Source organism: Uloborus diversus, chromosome 4 (genome assembly GCF_026930045.1).
Source record: "Uloborus diversus isolate 005 chromosome 4, Udiv.v.3.1, whole genome shotgun sequence".
Taxonomy (NCBI): domain Eukaryota; kingdom Metazoa; phylum Arthropoda; class Arachnida; order Araneae; family Uloboridae; genus Uloborus; species Uloborus diversus.
The window spans coordinates 87008326-87031627 of record NC_072734.1 but is presented as its reverse complement, the minus strand read 5'-3'; the positions used below and the strand labels follow the sequence as shown (position 1 = coordinate 87031627).

General features: G+C 33.1%; 1 protein-coding gene across 1 annotated transcript in view; it reads right to left on the bottom strand.

Annotated features, from left to right (window-relative positions):
* LOC129220692 (thyrotropin-releasing hormone receptor-like) overlaps positions 1–21262 on the bottom strand; it is a 35863-nt gene extending 14601 nt beyond the window's left edge. Inside the window, exon 1 of the mRNA XM_054855121.1 lies at positions 20402–21262. Coding sequence (XP_054711096.1) covers positions 20402–21262 — 861 coding nt within the window. The remainder of the gene's footprint in view (positions 1–20401) is intronic.
* Positions 21263–23302: the final 2040 nt, after the last annotated feature.

Below are 23302 nucleotides of genomic sequence, written 5' to 3'. Positions count from 1 at the left end.
CAAAAAATAGTTTTGCCAGGACACTTTTAGAATTTTTTTTTTCCTACCTTTGGCAGAAATGTGCCAAACCTAATTTAAAAAAAAAAATACTTATCTGAAATTTATGTTTAAAAGAATTAGGCTCATAGAAAAATTTTACTGCAATATATTGCAACATGTTGTGGTGGAGGTTTAAAAGGATTACTTTTGTTATTAAACGCAAGTTCTGCAAATTATAAATAAATATAATAAATAATAAAATTGATAGCTAAAAAATTTCATTCCTATATCTTTGTTAACAGAACTCAATTCAATTTTCTCGAATTCTGTCTCCATTTTTTCCACTGTCCTGGCATAAATGACTTCTTACTTGCAAAATGTCTAACCCTTTGTGTTACCCACTATTGCCCTTTAAAGTGCAATAATTTTGAATATAGTTGTCTAAGTGAATTGCATTTTTTTTTCAGTATTTTTTTCTCAATACCTAAACCTTACATTTAAATATTCTTTTATAATGGCACGAAAGATATTCCTGGAATCTTGTTTCCCGGTCTGTCTGTACACCCGTACGCAACACAAGCCGGCATTTTAGTTAAATCAACAGAAAATGTTCGCTATTAAACACAGCATTAGGTAAAATGGCACTGATAAAGCCAGGGGCGGACTGGCCACGTGTGAGATGTGGAAAATTCCACATGGGCCGTCCTTAACTCGGGCCGTCTTATGTGCAATCAATGTGTACGTACCATTTTCCTCATTTTTTTTTTTTTTTTTTAAGTTCTTAGCTAGGCCGGCCGTTCTTGTGTCGAGGGCTGCAGCCAGAACTGCTCTTTTTTAAGGGGGGGGGGGAGGGAGAGGAGGACGGACCGCTCCTTTTCCAACGGTTACTCTCAGGACGTTAGTCTGTTCTTGCCTAACTATTACCGTATCTTGTTACGTAGGGAAAACGAAACAATGTCTTTGTTGGGTAGTCTTCGTTCGAAGCGAAGCCTTCAGGGTCCATGGGTGTCTCTCGTATCTGTTCGGGATTGATGTTTCCTGGAATTCTGGTAAGGAGTTTTATTGGGGGTGGGGATCTTTTTTTGTGGCCATCTGAGACGACCTGAGACTGTCTGGGATAAGATTACATTGAACCTTTTTCTAAAGAAATAAGAGAAAGGCACCATCCTAAGAATAGAATGTATAGGAGCAAAACGTCTGCTAAAAAGCTTTTTTTTTTCCTTTTCATCCTTCGTTTTTTTTGTTATGTTTCCCAGCACTTTGCAATAGATAGATCCATGACTTTCTCAACCAATAGGGAAGTTGCAACCTATTAAATGTTCATATTTTGGCTATTGGATATTGTTAATTGACCCTCAAAACTAAAAAATTCACCATCGCCGAATTTTAAAAAACCGTGGTTGATTTTTAATGAATTTTTAAAAATCCACGCGCAAAAGTGCGCGCTTCTGAAACGTCACTAGCCTACGTCACAGGGCGCGAACGGGCAGCCTTCCGCCGAAGATCCCTTGTTTTCGCTAGGAATATTTTGAGCGCGCTGATATTTATATTTTTTAGAAATTCAATAATCCTTTTGAACACACTATGGAGACCGGATTCGTTAAAGCACAATCTAAATAATCTTCCTCATGTAACATCAATGAGGATATTCGAATATTTCCGAGAGGATGAGAGGTTTAATGTTCCAGAAACGCGAGGCGTTAAATGCGAGGAGATAGCCTTTTACGTTTCGTCTTCGAAGTCGAATGCGTGACCTTCGGCTTCTGCCCTACCGGAAGACGCATAACGTCACTTCCTATGCCATCTGACGTCACAGGCGCTTGAACTTTAAAAATTAATTAAAAAAAAACTACTTATCGTATCGCAAAAATTTTTTCACCTATGATGTTCATACATGTTACTCTATCATATAAAAATAAAATTAAATAAAATTGAAAAATCGAAAACTTCCCTATTAGATAATTTTGAGACCTCCCCAATTTCGTCTCCAAGGGAAAAAAACGAGTCATTTGTTGACTGCTGAATGGGATTGCATGTGTTTTAAATCCAACGGTGACAAGAATCTTTTTTAGGTAAGTTTAATATTTTTAATCATCGTGTGTTTTTTTTTTTCTTTTTTTTTTTTTTTTTTTTTTGTCATCAGCACTTTAAATAATAAGAACTTGAACTATCGGTTATAATTATAACAAATTGATGGTGTTACACAAAAATGAGTCAACCCACCAAGCAGTACTTTTGAGTAAATTGAGTTCTAAGCTGAACTTCATAGATGACATATTAATTCAGAATTTGGCTTAAATTGTCTTTGTATCCCCGTAGTGTATCAGTTTATCTGCCAACCTATGTGAGTAACTCATTATTTTTTTGAAGATTTTTGTTGGGTAACTCATTTTTGTATAACACCGTCCAATTCATCTATTTTCGTTTAACAAAGATAAAATTCACAAAAGTACAAACAGTATAAATATTTAAAACAGTGATTTCTAACATTTTTTTATCCGTCACCCCTCACCTTTTTTCTTGAAAAAAGCAAATTTTAGAGCAACGTAAAATCGATATTAGGTATTTTTTGCATATAGTGAAACCTGTGTAAGTTGACTACTCGTGGTGCAGTACTTTGGTGGTTAACTTAGACCAGTGGTCAACTTATAAAGGGCAGTAATGATTTTTTGAAATTTTTTTTGTCATTTCTCGCACCGTGTATTCATTTTTCGAGGAATTCACTCTTATTACTCTTTCTGTTCAACTAACTTTCATTGTTTAACATTATTGAAAGTGGAACCATAATTAAAAATACTATTCAAATAGTTTTGTTATTTTTTCCTTGTTTTAAACTATATTAGACACCGTAGTTTTAGAAATTCCATATGTGCCAGCTAATTTTCTTTGGCTTTCTCCATTTTCAATTCATTTTAATATTTCATACTTTTTATTAATTTTAAATTCAACTAACTTTCTTTTTGAAGCCTTTTTATGTAACCCTTATAGCACAAAGAGCAACAAGCTCGACTCTCTCAGTTTATAAAGGCAAAATAAAAATGTCCTATATCTTAATCCCTTGCACCCGAAATAAGCCAGAAGGGCTCTTTAGCAAGCCCATATCTGCGTACCCGCAGTGCGGGGGGCTCACTTCCTCAAGGGGGCTAATGACCCTAGAAATTGAAGAAAAAAAAAAGAAAGAAAAACTCGCATTAAGATTTATTAATTTTACAAATAAACACTGCTGGCCACTAGAGAGATGCCCTACCCATTTTGTTGCAGAGGGCCCAAAATGTACAGATCCGGGCCTTAGCACAATTTCAGTATTGCCACAACCTATTGCAACTGAAAGAAAACACTTTGTGCTTTTCTACTGACACCTATTTTTATTGAACAAAGTACAAAAAACTATTTCAAATAGAATAACAAATGAAAAATAAGGTTGGAGAATAAAGAGCAGCATAAGCTTTATGCTGCTGTTTAGTTAGTAAAATGCTAGTTCGTCATCAAAGCATTAAAAACATGCTTGGAAAGCTGTCAAATAATAATAATAATACAATAATAATGTATTAATAAATAATAAAATAAAATAATTTACTGAAGAAAGTTTTAAAAAATAAACCAAGTGGTAAACTTACAAAGGGTTTTTTACAATACTCCAAACCAAATTTGGCGTACATTAGTGGTCAAGATAGACAGGTGGTCAAGTTACAGAGGTTTTCCTTCATTATATAAGATAGGACTAATTCCGTTCCTGACAAAAGAGGTCAACATAGACAGGTGGTCAACTTACAAGGGTAGTCAACTTTACAGGTTTTACTGTACTTAATTTTAATTTGAAGCCTAAATACTGTACCAATTTGATCCACTTATTGTTACACACATTTTTTATGTTTTTTTTTTTTTTTTTTTTGAAGAGTAATTAATTTTTGAAGGGAGATAATAAACTAAGATTATATTAATGTACTTTTCAAAGACAGCAGAACATTTTTCTTTTTTTCCTTTTTTTTTTTGGGGGGGGGGTATAAAATTTAGGATTTGGAAGAATAAAAAACTTTGTCAATTTAAACTTGAAGAAAAAAAAAGAAGAGAGAGAATGGTTTGTTCCGGTATCCAGAACCTGCCCTGAATACAATTCGTAATCGTATGCTTGTCCAAGATATGAGGATGTGCATGGCCCTCCTGAATTTAATTCATTTCTTTTTTAAACTCATGATTTTTTGTCTAAATTCTGGACCATCGATTTTGCATACGTTTTCACTTTCAGTATTTGCTGTTTTGTTTCAATTTTTAAATTCTTATGAATTATGTTTATTATTATTAATGAACACAAATCATTAGAATCTAAAAATTGAAAATATATAATGATTTATGTTTATTACTTATGTTTATTATTATTATTATTATTTAAATTTTTGTTTTGAATGTTCATTGCCCCCTGGAGGAACCAAATCAACTTTTTGGGGGTAATCGCTTCAGGTTGGAAACCACTGATTTAAAATATACTGGATATTTCACTTGATTAGAAATAAAAAGCAAAACATCCTTTTCATAATGTTCTCTTGAGGACTTTTGTTAATTTTAAAATGAATATCAACTTAAAATTTCAGTTGGCAATCAGCAATTATGCTATAGAATTTGTAATTCGTATTGAAAGTTATCCATAAACTTTTATGTGATTTGTTTTGATTTTTAAAGAGAAAATGTTTTACATTTTTAGATACATCTATTTAATTCATGAATTGATTTTACATTTAGCTTTAAATTTTATGACGTAGTAACATTCCTGAAGTAAATTTCAGTTTTGCTGTTAAATAAACAAATTAGTTAAAGAAAAAAAAACAGAGAGAGAGAGAAAAAGTGAGGAAGGGTTTACGCTACAGTAATCAATCATAATTTCCTATATTAAGTTGGTGTTTTATGTTTCATATAAATAATCTTAATGAATTCTTAAAACCGATTAATAAAGTGTAAGGTCTCTAGTTGAACATATTTACTTACGAAAAAGAATACGCACATCTTATTGCTTTTCCCAATACATTTCTCCGTTTTCACTTTAAATCTTGGAAGCTGATAGATAAATTGTTCTTACTTGAAAGCGTTGAGAGTCAGTGGAATATTATTATTAAAGGCAAGTTAATACGTAGCATAGGTCACACATATACCATAAAGTACAAGCGCGGCCAGAACTTGCCTTCTGTGGAGAGGGGACGGGAGTTTGGTCATAACCATCTTTTATATGCATATAAACTACCGTATTAAAATTATTGGCAATCTAAATCTACGTTAAAAACCAAGGGCCCGGGGAGGAGACCGCAATCCCCCCACCCCAAGTGTATATCCCATGATTTTTACTTTAGTTCTAGAACCTGACAAATAAATTTCATTCACTAGATAACTTTTTGAGAGATACCTTTGAAAATCAGTTTTCTCACTGAGACAAATGGCGACTTTTTCGGGCGAAACTCTTTTTTTTTTTTTTTTTTGTAGAGTAATTCGGGCTTATCCGATATTTTCGATCAGTTCTCACTGTCTCATGATCTGTGATCTATTCATTCTGAACGGATATATTACGTTTGGTTTACATGAAATTTTTTTATAGTTTGAATACGTACAATACCATTTTAAGAAAAGACTTTAAAAAAAATAAATAAATAAAAAAGAGTTTTTCTAAAGGGTAAATAGTACCGCTCATGGCCATATGAGGTAGTGAGAAGCAAAGGGATGCAAGAGGCAAAATTAAAAATTTGGAGATAACCAGTACAAATGGTAGGTGGACCCCTTCTCTGTCTTGGGGCAAGAGATAGTATTAGCAGCCCTGGTAGGTGCCGCTGTACAGCATGATTTAGAAAAAAATTCAATGAAAGCCTACCTAGGATGTGATCTTTATACGAGTTTTACTCAAAACTTGAAAATGTCTACTTACACCCCTTTGCTTCTCACTGCCTCAAATGTATTATGTTTTGTTTTAAATAAGATTTTTATTCACTTTTACATAAACGAAATACTCTTAAATGCGGATTTTCAAAGAAGTCACACAGTTTTTACAGTGGTTTTTTTTTATTGTGTAGAGCAATTTAAGCTTGCAAACATTTTTGAGAAAATTAGATCCTTGAAATATCATCTGTATATTATGGGCGTTTGCTGCACGCTTGATTTAAATCAATCTGCCCTCTAGTTTGCTTGAAATGAAAAGTTAAATTAGGATTTCTGAAAAAAAAAAAATCTTGGTATTTCAGCGGGGGGGGGGGGGAGAAGTGAGGGGGTGCTAGAGGAACCTTTTTTTTTTTTTTTGAAAAAACACACTAGAAACTTTTTAGGTTTGGAAAACTACATCCAAACTTTGTTTGGATGGGGCCGGCATGAATTTTTTTCCACATTAAAAGTTTAGGGCCAGTCCGTCCCTGGATAAAGCCCTTCAAAGCTGAATGTTTTGGGTAGACTTTTTCTCCGCGCCAGTTAAAACCGGTTATGGTTTTAGCTTCAGATTTTGTTGAGTTGAGCGTCTCCCCTTTCTTCTATCCTCCTTGGTCAACACCAGCTGCCACCATGGACTCGATGTAAACTTTTGTCCTCATGAGTCGAAGTTGATCTTTTTCGGCCGCATTTTCCAATACGGTTGGTTCCAGCATTTTCTGTTGTTTTAAACCGCTGCCATATCCTCCCGACACTTGATTTACTCACTCCACATATTTTGCCTATTTCTTCTATCGTTTTAGAAGTGTGTTCTCTAAGTGCAATCACTTTAGCACGTGTTTCAAGGCTGATATCCATGACTCTAATTACTCCTACAACAAGCGAGCAACTAACACTGGCAACTTCTAGCCACTTGGCGGAAGAATTTATTTGCCTGCTACTTACTTAATGCGTACAAACAGCTACTAGTTTGACAATAACTGCCATTCGAACTCCGAGCTGAATTTGAGTGCTTATTCGTTCGCTTACGTGAGGTAAAGCGAAAAAAATAACGTCTCCCAATTAATTGCCACAATACTGTAGTTCAGCATTTTACTTCTTAGAAACAGTTTTGCTCTAAAGAATAACTAGCTGTTACTTTTATTTGTACAGGAAAAAATTTTTAACGATGTATTTTAAACGCTTACGACATTTTTCAGAATTTCTCAAAAAAAAAGAAAAGAAAAGAAAAGAAAGAAAGAAAGAAAAATAAATCTCAAGTGCAAGTAAAATATTTGCTTTTTTAACAGATATTGACACGCAATTCAAAGTGACATGTCACCGAGTTGAAGAAAATAGAAAAATATCTCTTATAAAATCATTCAAATAAAACTGGACAAAAGAACGAGTTGAAGCCGGGTGTATGATATTTTTCTTTTGCACAGTAAAAGGAATTCTGACATTGTAAGTATTGTGAAAGTAAAAGATGTTTCTGGAAATGCGAAGGCTAAGCATAAGAACATTTTGAGGTGTAAGGTGTTTTGAAAAGAGAAAAAAAATATTCTCTTTTTGGTTTTGACCCAAACTTTAATACCTGTCAAAATGTTGAGAAACGATTTCGTCATACTCTTAGTGAAGAACAAATTCTATTTAAGTTGTCATTTTTAGTCATGTTAAAGATTTAGTGGATGAAGGAAAAATACTCGAGTTAGTTAATTTCAATTTTGGATTGTTGTAAATCAGTTAATTAACAACAATAAATGCGTTATGAACTCGACTCGTTTGAATCCATCGATGGAAGAAAGCATATTTTTTTTCAATATGCAACCGACTTCTGGTTTTGGTTTCCCAACTTACTCCCAGGAATTCTCTCATTTACGAGATCATTTTTATCGCGGAAGCTGTGCGGGGTGTTTAATGCAAGAAAAAGTCGCAATCGTATGCAATATTGTGGAGGACGAAAGTGTGGACATTTTGGGGAGGGGAAGGATTTTTTATTATTTTTTTTTAATTTTGAGTATTTGCGCAAATTACATTAGGGCTGCACAAACTTCGCATGACCTGGCGAATCCGGTGCACCTGACGACACCTCGGCAAGACGAACAAATTCCGCTTAAAAGATCCATGATACCTGGCTGCTTTTCGCACCACATAAAGTCGGACTTTGCAGACTCAATTGTATTACGTTTCAAAAAATGAAAACTCGCAGTAACTTATTTTGAAAAGAATTTAGTACTGAATTTGAATAATGAAAAAATAATATTTAGTAATAAAAAAAGTCAAGTACTTGCAATACAATCAGAGGTTACGCGGCAATAATTATCAATAGGGGAGCCAGGAGACAGTTCATGCAGATTTTGCATTTCGTTTTTTCAAATTATTTTTATTGATGTTACATACCAAAATAAAACTTATGTAACATTATTACTAATTTTCCATTAAGTAGTAATTTCAACACTTTTACTAACATATTTTTTGACATATTAAAAAAAATCTCGAAAATTCGAAGTGTAACAGCTATGCTGAATATGGGTCAAGTTGTTACACCAATGAATAAACTGATGCTGGCGTAATAAGCAACGGAATGAAGTTTTAAAGCGTTGTTTTTAAACAAGAGTCTCTCAAAATATCCGCAGTCTTAAAATTCGAGTTAATTGATAAACCGTACATCAATTCGATACGGTCATGAGTGTAAATTTTTAGTTTTTGGTTTTATGGGGTACTGCAGTGCTAACATGATGGTTTTTGAAATGTAATACAATGAAACTTCACAACCACATATCTTAAACGTTATTACTTATAAGAAGACAGATTCCCCCACGTATGTGTGTCAAATAATTATATTGGTTGCTTCTTCATAAAATTCTCAGTCTTGGACTCATACACAAATTGAAGTCCTAGTATTAACTTAACCCTGTATAAACTGGACCTAGTCTCTCCTGTGCAATAAGTACTGCGGTGATTACAGTGAGTGATCATTTTTGCCAAAAAAAAAAAACGTGCATTGCAGATTGTTAAAACATGTGAATTTTTTGCAAAACGGTGAGGCTTTTTACCCTTTTTACTTCTTTTTGCAAAAAAGGAAGTATTGTATTCACGAAAAACATTTTACTCAAAAATCGGCCTTAATTTCCATTTTGCTCACCCTTGAATGAATGTTGGGTTTTTTTCAACCCAACCACACGTGAATAAGTGCTTAAGAGCGTATAGATCCCCGAAATATCCATTTTGACAATCCCCGAGTTAATTACAACGAGTTTTCTCGTGACGTCCGTATGTACGTATGCATGTATGTGCGTATGTGCGTATGTATGTCGCATAACGCAAGAACGGTAAGTCCTAGAAAGTTGAAATTTGGTACGTAGACTCCTAGTGGGGTCTAGTTGTGCACCTCCCCTTTTGGTTGCAATCTGGTGTTTCTAAAAGGGTCTTTTGCTCCTTTTGGGGGGAAATCATTGTTAATTTCGATGCAAACTCAAGTGGTGTTATAATTTGGCGGACACTTGGCGATATATCGCAAGTCTTTTGTTACCAAGTTTTGTCGCCAACTTGGCGAAAAATCTGGCGATTTAATAAAAAAAATATTTATTATTTTTTAAATCTGGATTCAGTTTGGACACTGTTGGTGATATTTAAAGAGTTAACTATTCAATCACATTAAAATTGCCAGTAATGGGGAAATCACATTAAGTTGATGTAAAACGAAGTCATGTGATGTACACATCAGCTCGTTTTTTCTATGTTTCATATTTTTAATTTACAATTATTTAAAAAAAAAAACTTTTAACACGAGGTAAACAAATTTTGCAACCGATTAACGGTGTTTTTCCTTTTTCACGAAACATAATAATAATAATAATAATGATAATAACAATAATAAAATAAATACATAAAGCAAACATACCAAGTATACTAAAAATGCTTAATAAAACTTTACTTAATGTTAGAGAACTGTAACAAAAATATTTAAATGTTACGAATAAGATAAGTAATTGTAATAGCTATAAAAAAGTAATAAACATAGCTGAAAATCATAGAAAAGTACAACAAGCAACGGTAAAATTAAAAATTTCAAAAACCCCCGACTGTGTCGCAAATGTAGAATCAAGAGAGAAAATTTAAAAGCCTTACGTTATTAAAAATCAATGTCAAGCATTCTATTAAATAGAAACTGGCAACAGATAAAAACATTTTAAATCATTGCGTTTTATTTCCTTGTTGGCCAATAATAAATTCGGTTACCAATCGCGTGAATAAAGGCTTAGCCGTTATTAAAATCTGCTTTAAACGATCTGATGTTTGCATCACATGACCTCATTTTCCTCCAGTTTAATATCATTTTCACATTATAGGCAATTTTAGTGTGATTCAATATTTTACTCTCTAAATAGCACCAACAGTAGCCTAATGGAAACCAGATTTTAAAAAAAAATCGCCAAATTTGTCGCCCCCAAAAAGGGGCAAAAGACCCCTTTAGAAGCACCCGAATGCAACAAAAGGGGAGGTGCATAACTAGACCCCACTAGGAGTGTACGTACCAATTTTCAACTTTTTAGGACATACCGTTCTTGAGTTATGCGACATACATTCGCACATACATACGTACATACAGGCGTCACGAGGAAACTCGTTGTAATTAACTCGACAATCGTCAAAATGGATATTTCGTGTGTCTATACGTTCTTAGGCACTTATCCACGTGTGTTCGATTTGAAAAAAAAAAAAAAAAAACTCAACATTCATTCGGGGGTGAGAAAAATGGAAATTAAGGTCGATTTTTGAGTGAAAATTTTTTCGCGAATACAATACTTCCTTTTTTCGTAAAAGGAAGTAAAAAACGTTAGAATTCGAATTCTATAAAACAAAAAAGTTCCAAACACATTCTGTCAGACGCGGAAAAAAATTATCTTTATTTTGATATTAAATTTTAAAAATTTTAACTATGTTTTCGCTGCAAAAATCGCGAAAAACTTTTTAGAGGTTTAATACTTTGTTAATTAATGTCATCCGAAGATTCAACCTAGCTAAGAACACTCTCGATCAACTCTCCTTTCGATTTTTTTTTTCGAAATCGGTCCATCCGTTTAGGTGCTAAAGTACCACAAGCAAACACGCACACAGATACACAGACACGTCAAACTTACAACCACCTTCTTTTGCGTGACGGGGATTAAAAATAAATATCAAATTCATATAGAAAATGTCGTATAGGATATTTGTTTTATATAATAGCGCTGTTTCCTTTTCTTGAGAAAGGAAATGTGTTTAGCGTGGGCGAGCAAAAATCTCTGAGGACTGGTCAAATTTTCCTGCTAACCGGTGCAGGTTCATTCGACCACTGGTTGATAACCGCTGCTCATGATAACGATAATGTAACTGAAACGGTTGAAAGAACAATCGAAACTATGATGATTTTTTTTCTCAAAGTTATAGCTTCAGGAGAGGATCCTATTCCGACGATGTTAGAATAATTTGACTTTCCAAAATTTAAATTTCTGTCAATTGCCGAAATATTGGTGGGACGACGTTTAAAGCCAGCGGTACCTCAGAAGACTATAGAAGTAGTTATTTCCCGTCGGAAGTACCATTCAACAAGTGAAGGAACATCAAAAACATCCGAAATGTAATCATGATTTGTCAACAGCTACTCTAAAATGTTTAAGTGTCAAATATTCATTTTATCTGCAGATTGGTTATGAGGAATGGACAGCGGGAGCTGATGTATAAAAGCCTAAGATCTTTCGTGGTTAAACTTTCAAAACGAACTGTGCTTCAAGAACGTAACTGAGACCAAGAAAGACGATTTGACCATAGTGAAACAGAGTTTGCAGATACAGGCGTCCCTCGTATAACACGGTACTTCTACAACACGGTTTCGATATTACACGGTACCACATCTGCGATTATTATAACACGGTTTCGATATTACACGGTACCACATCTGCGATTATTATAACACGGTTTCAATATTACACGGTACCACATCTGCGATTATTATAACACGGTTTCGATATTACACGGTTCGGAACTTGAATTTAATACTTCATGGCTTTGTTATAACTCGAATCTTATATTTTAAAAAGATGGAATTTCATTTTTGTTTAATACATTCTGTTGACGGTTGATAACTCTCATCAGTTTTTACTTTATTTTTGCGAAATTAAGTTTATATAAAACACGGTACACATCCCTTGATTTACATTATTTCTAAGTCTCGTATAACACGGTTTCGATATAACACAATACATCTTAACCTGATTTTTCTCATGCACATACATAATTCGTATTTAAAATAAGTAAAAATGTTATTTTTAAAAAAGTTTCGTATAACACGGTTTCGATACTACACGAAACGAATTAACCGTGTTATACTTGGGACACCTGTATCCAAAGTGATGAGATCCAAAAGGCACCTGGCACTACCTATTTTATTCAAAGACGTGTGCTTTTTTCTTCTTTAGAACTTCAAGCACAACTTTAATATACATTTTTCATTATTTATTTCGTTTAGTGAAAATTAAGGACACCTCATATACTGTCCTCCTTGCTTTTCGTTCACATAATTTAATTCTACTTCTATATGATCGCAAACGATAACGTGACAACAATTCTTAAAATATTATCAGAAAGACCAAGGATTCTTGCAGATTTCGTTCATTATGTGTTTTCAGAAATCTATCATAAATACCTTAGATACCTATCATAAGTACTAGAATATGTATTATCGAATTCAGAGTATCGAAAAATCAAAAGACACGATTCTAGATGAGCAACATTACACACTACGTATGAATTTCACTATACGTCAAAATTTATTATTGTTGCTCCTTGAAAATAAAAATATCAAATTTTCAATCTTTGGCTCTCTGTTTTTAATGAAAGTTTTCTCCAGCGTTTGCCACTTATTGAAAGCTTGGTGCTTTATTTCAAAACTGCGACGCTCAGCGTTTTGAGGAATCTAATTTTGTACTTCAAGGTTGTAAGATTAAAAAGTATCTAGCCAGAAGTATTCTTTCTATCTGTTGTTAGATTTATATACTACTTCCTATTTCTTTTCAATTGTTTTCCTAGGATTTTTGATACATTTTAAAAGAAATTACAAACGTAAAATTTAAATGTGAACTATAATAAGAACGGATATTGCTTGTTATTCTATGTGTAGGTTAGATATTAAATAAGATTTACTCTGCTATTCCTTATACAATAGTGTTCATCTTGAGTTATCTAAACACTATTTAACTTACTTTAATTATACTTGTACTCAAATTTGCTACTATGCGAAGTGATTTACAAAAGTAGTGAAATAGCAAATGAGTTCTGTCTGTTTTTGCTAGCTGAGACCTTTCGCCAATTTGCGCATGCGTCAGGTCTGCTCTGATCTTACCAAAATAAGGAGGAAGGGAAAGCCGGAAGTAAAAAGTACAGAATGACGTGTTCAGCAGTTCTTCCAAAGTAGCGTCGAAAGCAAGCAAGTGCGAGCGGAAAGTGCTCATCTTCAAACTATCGCCCCTTTTAAAAATAGAATCTAGCCCAAGTGCTACTCTTTGCTTTCAAGAACAAACAGTATACTATAAAGAATTAGAAATTTCAGGTTATTATTGTTTAAACGCAGGCTTTTCACGTTTTGTTGTCTAACTCTTATTTTTGTTTCTTAAACAATTTGAAGAGAACTTTCTTGGGTAGTCATGAATATCATGGTTATGTTTCTCAATTTTCGAATTAATATGGTTAAGCGTCATAGTCTTTCGACAAGAATACACATAGGGTTTATTAAGATTTTAAATAAGAAATGTGAAAGCAAACTAATTTTGACACCTTGAAAGACTGAAAAAAAGCAGCCAAGTTTATGATTCTAGAAAACTAGTAAAAATATTCACCCTAATGAAATTTGCAAACAACGTTGAAATATTATCCAGCTCCAATGAAATATCGATTTCTAGTAATTCCAAAATATGTAAAAGTGAAAATATTCTCAATTAAAATTAAAAAACATCACATTTGCATAAAAGTTAGACGTGGTTGTCTGCATCAATAATTTTGGAAAACGTTTCAAGTAATTCTCGTGCACGAAGCAGAGTTAATAAGCAGTAACAATAATCTTCAGAAAAGTTTTCTGAAAAAATCAAAATATTCCAAACAGCTTCTCTTTTTTTTCGAGATCTATATTTGACTAATCCTGTTAAGCAATAAACAAGCCTTTTTTTTAGAAGACCGAATTCTGCGATCGATAAGGGCATTCATTGTAATGAATGTTTCAATTATCTTTATTTTTTAAGCCCATTGCCAAAAGACTTGCTCCTTGTGACTTTTTCTAGCTCAAGTTACAAAAAAATAAATCTCAATTATCTTCAACTAGAATTAATTATACTGAGATATGGTGAAAATTAAGCTCAACTCCCAGAAGTAAGAATTGTCGAGCTTTTGTTACATCTGCCAGTAATAGTAAGGAATATTGCAATGATTAAAGAAAATATAATTATGAAAAATAATTAATGCCATATCCGTGCTACGTATATGGTTAAGTTGTCCATATAAATTACCCAAGATTAATGTTTCTGAGCTATTCGTGTTAAAGAATGGAAACTTAACGAAATAAATTCGCCCAATTAACCACGTCCGCCCCAGAAGCCCAACGGCTGTAATGGATGTGACTTTAACAGTGATGTAAAGGGTGTCCTAAAGCTAACGCAAGATTTGAATTTGACACCTTTTTACTTCCTTTTACAAAAAAGGAAGTATTGTATTCGCGAAAAAATTTTCACTCAAAAATCGCCCTTAATTTCCATTTTGCTCACCCCCAAATGAATGTTGAGTTTTTTTTTCGATTCGACCACATGCGGAAAAGTGCCTAAGAATGTATAGACACGCGAAATATCCATTTTGACCATCACCGAGGTAATTACAACGACTTTTCTCGTGACGTCTGTATGTATGTGCGTATGTGTGTATGTGCGTATGTGCGTATGTGCGTATGTGCGTATGTATCTCGCATAACTCAAAAATGGTATGTCCTAGAAAGTTGAAATTTGGTACATAGACTCGTAGTGGGGTCTAGTTGTGCACCTCCTATTTTGGTTGCATTCGGGTGTTTCTAAAGGGGTCTTTTGCACCTTTTTGGGGGGAAATCATTGTTAATTTCGATGCAAACTCAAGTGGTGTTATAATTTGGCGGTCACTTGGCGATATATCGCCAGTCTTTTGGTTGCCAAGTTTTGTCGCCAACTTGGCGAAAAATTTGGCGATTTTTTTTTTTTTTTAAATCTGCTTTCAATGTGGCCATTGCTAGTGATATTTAAAGAGTTAGAGAGAGAATCCCATTAAAATTGCAATAATAGGGAAATAGCATTAAATTGGTGTAAAAGGAAGTCATGTGATGCACACATCAGCTCGTTTGCCTTAAATTGTTGGCCAACGTGAAAAAAAAATCTGACAGCTGAGAGTTTAGGGATAGTAAAAATGGAGTGTTATGCCATCATACAGCCAGTGAAACAATTCAACTGACTGCATTCGGCGTTACCTGGTCATGTACTCTGTCGTTTCGGTGATCAGAATTGGTACCCTAGATTGTGTGATTTAACATCATTAGATTTCTTCCTATGGGGTTATTTGAAGTCAAAGGTCTATGTCAACAAGCCCACACTTTTTCGTGCATTACCGTGTGACGATATCGAGAGCGAATAGCAGTAATTGCTTGACAAGCCTCAACTTTCATTACATTTGGAAAAAATATTCAATAATGGAAACACGTCATTGTATCGTATAACGCTCCATTTTTAATTATCCTTAACTCTCAGCTGTCAGCTGTTCTTTTTTCAGGGTTACCAACAATTTACTGAAAAAATTGCCGCAAATTTAAATCTCGCTTTAACTTTGGGACGCCTTTTACCTCTAACAAGAGTACCACATAAATACAAATTTGTATTTGTAATTATTGTATTTGGTAACCAATTTCGAAATTTTGGATTTGGTCATTCTTATGCATTTTAAATAGACTATTATGGTTAGTTTCTTCTAAATATCAAGTTGACTTTTTGCAGAGTTTAGTAATATAGACCGAGTGAGCAGTCATTTAAATTTCCCTAGATTGCTCACTATCTGCATAGGTTTCTTCGGGTGAAAAATAATTGATTCCTTTTTAGCATGAAATTTATGAATAATAGATGGCAATTTTTCCAGAGGAAGATAGCGAGCATGTGAAATACATTTATTCCCTAATATCATGTTCGTTAGAAAATATTTTCTTACATTTTAATTTTATAAACTATATAAACAACTCCATTAAGTTATTAAAGTATTCATCATTTAATGAAAGTATGCAAAAAATGCTAAGAATTATTCTGCAAGACTAAGTACATGTGCATGAATTTTGAATGGTATTAATTTAGACTTTTAAATAGTTTTACCTCTTAAAAATCATGTGAAATAGATATTTATTAGTATTAAACTAGTGCAAAAACAAATCTCATAAAAACTGAAAAACACGCGTTAAGACCAGATACAAAGCGATTTTTTTTTCATTTAACACAACAAAACATTTATATTACTCAACTTCAAAATTACATTCAATATCAAAATTATCGAAATTTAGATGAATATTAAAATGTTTAGAGTATAACTGCTAGTTGTTGCCTCGCTAAATTTGGAATATTATTTTAAAAATTGGAATATTATTTAACAGTTGTGTATTAGTATTTAACAAAAAAATTAGGTGCTGTTTTAAGTTTGAGAACTTTTTGCGTATAATATACATTTCGCTTAGATTGTGATAAATAATAATATAAAATAAAATATTTTTGAGTAAAATATTGTTGAAATATTTTTTAAACTTTTTTCTAGATTTTAATAACTTTCTCTTTTCACATGTGAATGTTCAGCACATGAATGTTCAGAAAAAAATGATGGTAATGTTCTTTTCATCTATGCAGTGCTTCAGGATTAATGTACTATGTTTCATTTATATTATACGAATTAAACTTGCTAAAGACGCCTTCAAGAACAATACAAATATTTCAAAATCAATCGATTTATTTATTTCGAGTACATCTTTTATTGATCGTAAAACCTTGTATACATTATTTTTGAAACTAGCTTTAGTGGTAGCTTTCATTTTATTTCATTGATAAATCGTTGATCGATATCACCAAATGATGTCGTAGTTTGGTTTTTGACAGTATTGAGTGTAAAAATAATGAGTGTACATTAGTTATCTGCTGTTATTATCTGGCATCCATTTAATAAAGAACATGGGGAAAATCTCATGAATGAATGATTTATAGCTACGAACTCTTCAAGAGTTTTATTTTCCCACAGTTTCTGAAAGAATTGGGTCGTTTACGAAATTTAAAAAAAATATCTTTCCTTTCTTTCCAATGCTTAAAAACATTGAATGTAACCATTTTTAAAATTATTTGACAAAATTTACTATTTTTTAACAATTATTTTAATCGGTGGCAGATTCAATTTCATTTTTTATGCATCTGCACATAGCATCACAAGTGATGAAATGCCATTCACTGATGTCATTAGCTCAAAGAGCAATATTTAATTCGCTTAATTATTCACATGTACTTGCAACGCGGTTAACAGCAAGCGTAGAGCGCAATACACCCAAACCTGTTTTCATGCGGTTGATAGAGATCGCATAAAAAAAATTATTCGAAACTTCACAAGCAGCTTTAAAAAGTTGTTTTCGCAACGCAGTAAAAAATATTTCTTTTATGCGGTCGATAGAGGACCTCATAAAAAGAAGTCTCACACAGAAAATAACTCAAAAACTTACGAAATAATCTTCAAACGAAATCAAATAAACCAAGTGTTGATACTTTCAGTAAGCTACCACCTTATAGCCAAGGCTAAGGCTTAAATACATGAAATACACCGCCAGCTCAGTCATACCAGCCGAGGACTGCAGTGAAATTGCTTTACTCCAGTCCTCGGCTGAAATGACTGAGCTGGCAGTGTATTTCAAGTGATGATAATTTTTGCCGAGTGGTAAAGATTTCCCGAATAAGGAAATTTTTGAGAGGTCACCGTGACTTCCCATCGGAGAGCCTATGTCGTCACTTGAAGATACTACCTCGCACTCGTTTTAAAAACAATTTCTTCTATTAAAGCCCAATCTGATTGAAGTTTTAATATGCTGCACAAAAAAAAATCGCAAAAAAGAAAAAATCACATAAAAAAGGCCGCATAAAAACAGGTTTGGATGTATTTAATTCGCTTCTTTACTTTGATGTACTGGCAACGCAGTTGACAGCAAAGCGTAAACATTCAGTTTGCCAATGGGATAACGCATCAAAGAACATCCTCTGTGACGTCATAAAGACCAGGCTTATTTTCCAAACTCGGAAGCATTAAAAGATTAAATAAAAAATAACTGTTGGAAAAATAATTTTTTTCTGGCTCCATGCTTTTTTTTTTTTTTTTTTTGCTTGTTCTATCATTTTTAGTGACTAAAACTAACATTTGACTGAAGGAAACACCCCATTATGGTGTTAGGGGATAAAGTGGGAAAAACTTAGAACTTTAAGCCATTAAATATTTTAGCATTTAGGATATGATTTTAAAAGATTCTAGATTAAGATGCATTCAGTTTCACTAACTATAGCGACATGGCACTAAGCTAACTATAGCATGGTCTCAAAACTGGTAATTTTAAGAATAGTAATGATATTAGATAATAGTTCACGTTATAATAGCAAACCATTCAAATAAATTTTTAATTTTAAATTAATTTTTAACTCACATACAAACTTTTTTTTCTTGGGATGAAGACATAAATAGAGTGAGATTAATACTTTAAAAGTCGAGTTTTAATTTAAAATTGATTTAAAAAATGTCGTAAAAATTATTTTTGTATTTGACATAATTCACACAAACAAATTACTTTTCTGTAAATCATCGTAGTTAAATCAGATTTCAGTTGTCCTTTTTGGCGGTATTATTATAATTTTTTAAAAACAAAACTACTATGCATTTAATTACATTCATTAGACGCCGAGAGATGAAAACGCTATACTTTCAGAAAATGAGTCCCGAGACAAATAAAATTATACCATTTAGGAATTGTTTCAGTGAACACATTAAGCAAATGAAAATATTCCTTTCTTTTCGAAATTTCCACAATTACTGGCTGCTACATTTTAACAATAGGAAGAGACATCTTTCTGCTTTCGAAGTTAATTAGTTCGTTTAAATCGTCGTCTTGTCGTCGAAAAAGACTTTTGAATTTATCGTTTGCATTTGTTCTTAGCTACTCTTTTCAATCAAGTTACGAATTTTCCTCGCTAAGTTAAGAATTTTTTAAAATCCTTTTTATTTATTTATTTATTTCGCACATTTAGAAGTAGTTAGGACTTTTACTAAAACTTTTACTCAATGTCATTATTTATTTATTTATTTGTAAAACATTTTATGTCACAAAAATCATTATTTTCGTTCATGCGTATTGAATAAAATGTATAGAAATTCAAAAGAAAAATTTAAGACTTTTTCAGTTGGATGTCATGAAATAAAGTGTGTATCCTCAAAGAAAATCTTAAAGAATCTTCAATGTGAAAATATGAAGGAATAATTCGTATTTGTTGTTATTTTTGCTCAAGAAAATGCAAACATTTATAGCTGAGAAAGCAGTAGGTGTCGGACAATACCTTCTTCAGATTAACTAAAAATCGTTTAGTGACCTACCATTTAGCCACACCTGTAAGATCTGTTTCATAAGAAAAAGTTTAGTTCTGCTAGCTAAAATTTCAATCTTTGACTTTTGGATAAATAAATCAGTTCTTCATCTCAATGTAAAATTAAAAAAAAAAATAAAAATAAGAAAAAATTTTTAAAGGAAAAGTTTAAAAAGAAGCGCGAAATTGGTAAAGGGTGTTTTTTTAGAGGTATAGAACTTTAAGTCGGGAACACTGTTTGATCTGTGGGCCATTTTGATAGTTGACACTTGTTTTGTGTTTAGTTTGGTTTGCCATTTCATCATAAATAGGCAACAGGACGGTGCAACACGCCACACAGCGCGTGTCACAATTGATTTATTGAAAGAAACTTTCGGTAAACGAATAATTTCGCTTAATGGACCCGTGAATTGGTATGCGAGATCATGCGATTTAACTACGCTGGACTATTTTTTGTGGGGTAGTGTGAAGTCTCAGGTCTACACCGATAAGCCACAGACGATTGACGCCTTGGGCCCTGGACAAGAACATTCACCACATATCACTCACACACGGCTCCCATTGCTGCAAAAAGTGATAGAAAATTGGACTTCCCGATTAGACGTTCTCCAAGCCAGCCGAAGTGGCCATATACCATAAATCACATTTAAATAAAAATGGCAAAGAATCATCTTTCGAGTAAAGCCAAATTCATGGCGATTTATGTCATTTAACGGTGTTTATTTTAAATCTAAAGTTCTATACCTATAAAAAAAAACCTTAATTTTAAAAAACAAACGTCACAGTAAATGTGCGGTAACAGTACAATAAGTAAGTCATAGTTCAATTGATTTGTCTTTGAAGATAATTATTTAAACTGAAAATTTACGTACCTGTGCTCTGGCACTTGTTCCATTGTTAGAACAAGACTTTTTTGACTCGTGTGGAGAAACCATTCCATTAGCATTTCCATCTGATCCAGACTTCTGTATATCTCTCGAGAAGAGGACCCTTGCAATCAGCCCGTACAACACCATCGACAGCAGTAGCGGTAAAATGTAGAAGAGAACCAAATCTGTGAAGAAATATCCCAAATAATTTTCACGAGACAATGCAAAAGTACATGTTTCTCGAACCTCCATGCCTTTGTATTTGAGTGGTTTTATCTTCGTCAGAAACAGCCATGGGGAACAGTAAAGACAGGCAAAGATCCATGCTCCCACAATAATCTTTTTCGCACGACTCACTGTGCAGACTATTTGTGCCCGCATCGGATGGCAAATTGCGATATATCGCTCCACCGTAAAAGCTGTTATGGATAACGACGATACATTGATACCCAAGTATTGCAGATATATGAAGAGGGCACATCCTACCCTGCCCCATATCCATTCGTCTCCCAGCAGATAGTAGGCAAGTATCTCATTTGGTACAGAAGCCAGCAAGGTCATAAAATCGGCAATGGACAGACTGACTAAGTAGCAGTTTGTTGGAGTATGCATGCTTCGAGTACGGGTAACCACTATCACAACCATTATGTTGCCGAGAATTCCAACTATGAGAACTATCCCTTGGAAGAAAGTGCCTACTATTTGGTATTTCATAGAGTAGTACGCGGGATCCTTCTGGTCACTAAAGTCATCAACATTGTTAAACATACAACCTGTCATATTGGCATCGCTTTCGTTTGATGCGTAATAGCAATCCCAATCCAAATCAGATATGTAGTTTGGTGGGATGGTTAGATTAGACATGTTCATTTTTTTTCAGTTTAGACTGATGAAGTGTCTTGAAATGAATCCATTTATATTCTGTTTTCTCAAGAGTCAGTAAAACATTGCGTCAGTTTCCAATTCCAATCACGTCAAAAACTTCTAGTACATAGTACTTCCTTTAACTGCAGAGTAAATTTTGAAACATCACAAGTTGATCATAGCTGTTACTTTCATAAAAAATTGATCAACTGAAAATGTCAGACAAAATCAGATGCGAAGCTATTTTCATTTTCTAGAAATTTTGATTTCTTATGTCCTCCTATAAAAGAAAGAGTATACATTTAGGGTCTTAAACATATTTAATTAACAATTTTAACATTTTAAGTGTCAATTATATTTGGTAATTAGATAGATTTATAGTTCAATGCAGATTTATTAGCTCAAAAATTTATGTACCGTTTGAAACAAGTTTTGGAAGTCAAATGCCGAGGAAAATTTATTAAATATATCGCAAGCTGCGACGTTAACTTAAGTCGGTCATCCGTGAATTCACTAAATGTTGTTAAAATGTAAAGCATTTTCTGGGAAATTACTTTGTAACTCCTCAGAATTTATCCCCATGGATATTATGAAACTTTCTCCTGGAAAATATCCTTAGAATGAGAACCATTTCAAAAATGAAAATTTTCTCGTTTACTTGTTGCCTGTTCCTGCATTTATAGTACTTTAAAAAATATAAATACGCCATTATACAATGAAGAAAAATTTAGAATATTGTATTAAAAGCAGTCAGTACAAGTTTTTTATTCATTGCTTAGAGGTTTTAATTGTGTGTTTTATGAAAGTTTTTTGTTACATATACCATTCAATTCCTAATCATTATCAAAAGTAACGAAACGTTTTTCATATTAAACTGAAAAGAAGGGTGTATCTTCTATTACATAAATACCCATGTTTTATATCATTTGAAAAAAATCTTCATCATCCAAAATCAAACAAGTTAAAACAAAAAATGGTAATGTACAACTATTTCAGTTTGTTTTAAACTGTGGGTTACTACGAGTGATTGAATAGTTTTTGAAACATTATATATCCAAAAATATTGCACCTTCTTCGATAAAAAAATATATAAAAATTCAAAATAATCAAAAACTCATCAAGATTCAGAATTGTATTGGAAATACCAATACAGTATTTTTAGGATAGCGTTTAAAGAAAAGTGGTTTTGTGTGTGTGTGTGTGTGTGTTACGTCATGGCAGGGTTCAGTATCGTCCTGGTAAAGTCATCACTGCAGCATGAATGCTATCCTTAAATTCTACGCTTTTGGTAGAGGCGGTAGGTAAACCAGATCATTAACGTGCCCCAAAGCACTTCAAAAACAAAATGAATCAATTAACCAACGTTTTGATGCACAAAAATTGTACATTACTGTAGACACAAGTTTCGACGTTACAAGAAACACATTTATCACTGCAAAGAAGTGTGAGTTTATGAATGAAAAGTTATCCGAGGAAAGCTTCTTTGGATGTTTGCTTCGGAAAGCTTTTTTGGCTTTCCTCGGCTGACTTTTCATCCAAAAGCTCACACTTCTTTGCATTGAAAAAGGTGTTCTTTGTAACACCAAAACACGTGTTTGCAGTAACTTGCAATTTTTGTGCATCAAAACGTTGGTTAATTGATTCATTGATTCGTTATTTCAAGGATTGATGAACATCACGCATATTGTGACACGAAAAAGAAAAGAAAAAAAAAACACTGTTCTTGTTTTGTCGCCATTTTAAATATACTACCATTGCTGACTAATCCAACTCTAAATCTTAATGAGTTTGTAGTTACAGTAAACTCCCGATTATCAGCGGTCGGATTATCCACGGTTCGGATTATCCTCGGGTCTTTCCTATTTTTTTTTAAACTGTCATTAGACTTTTTTTTATACTCATGATTGTGTTATTGTTCGTTTTTTACCTCTACACATATTGTTTTTACATTCAGTGTTAGTAGATGCAATGTAACAATGTTTTTAGTTAGAATTTAAATACATGTATGAGTGTTCATATTTTTAAGCTATTGGGTCATTC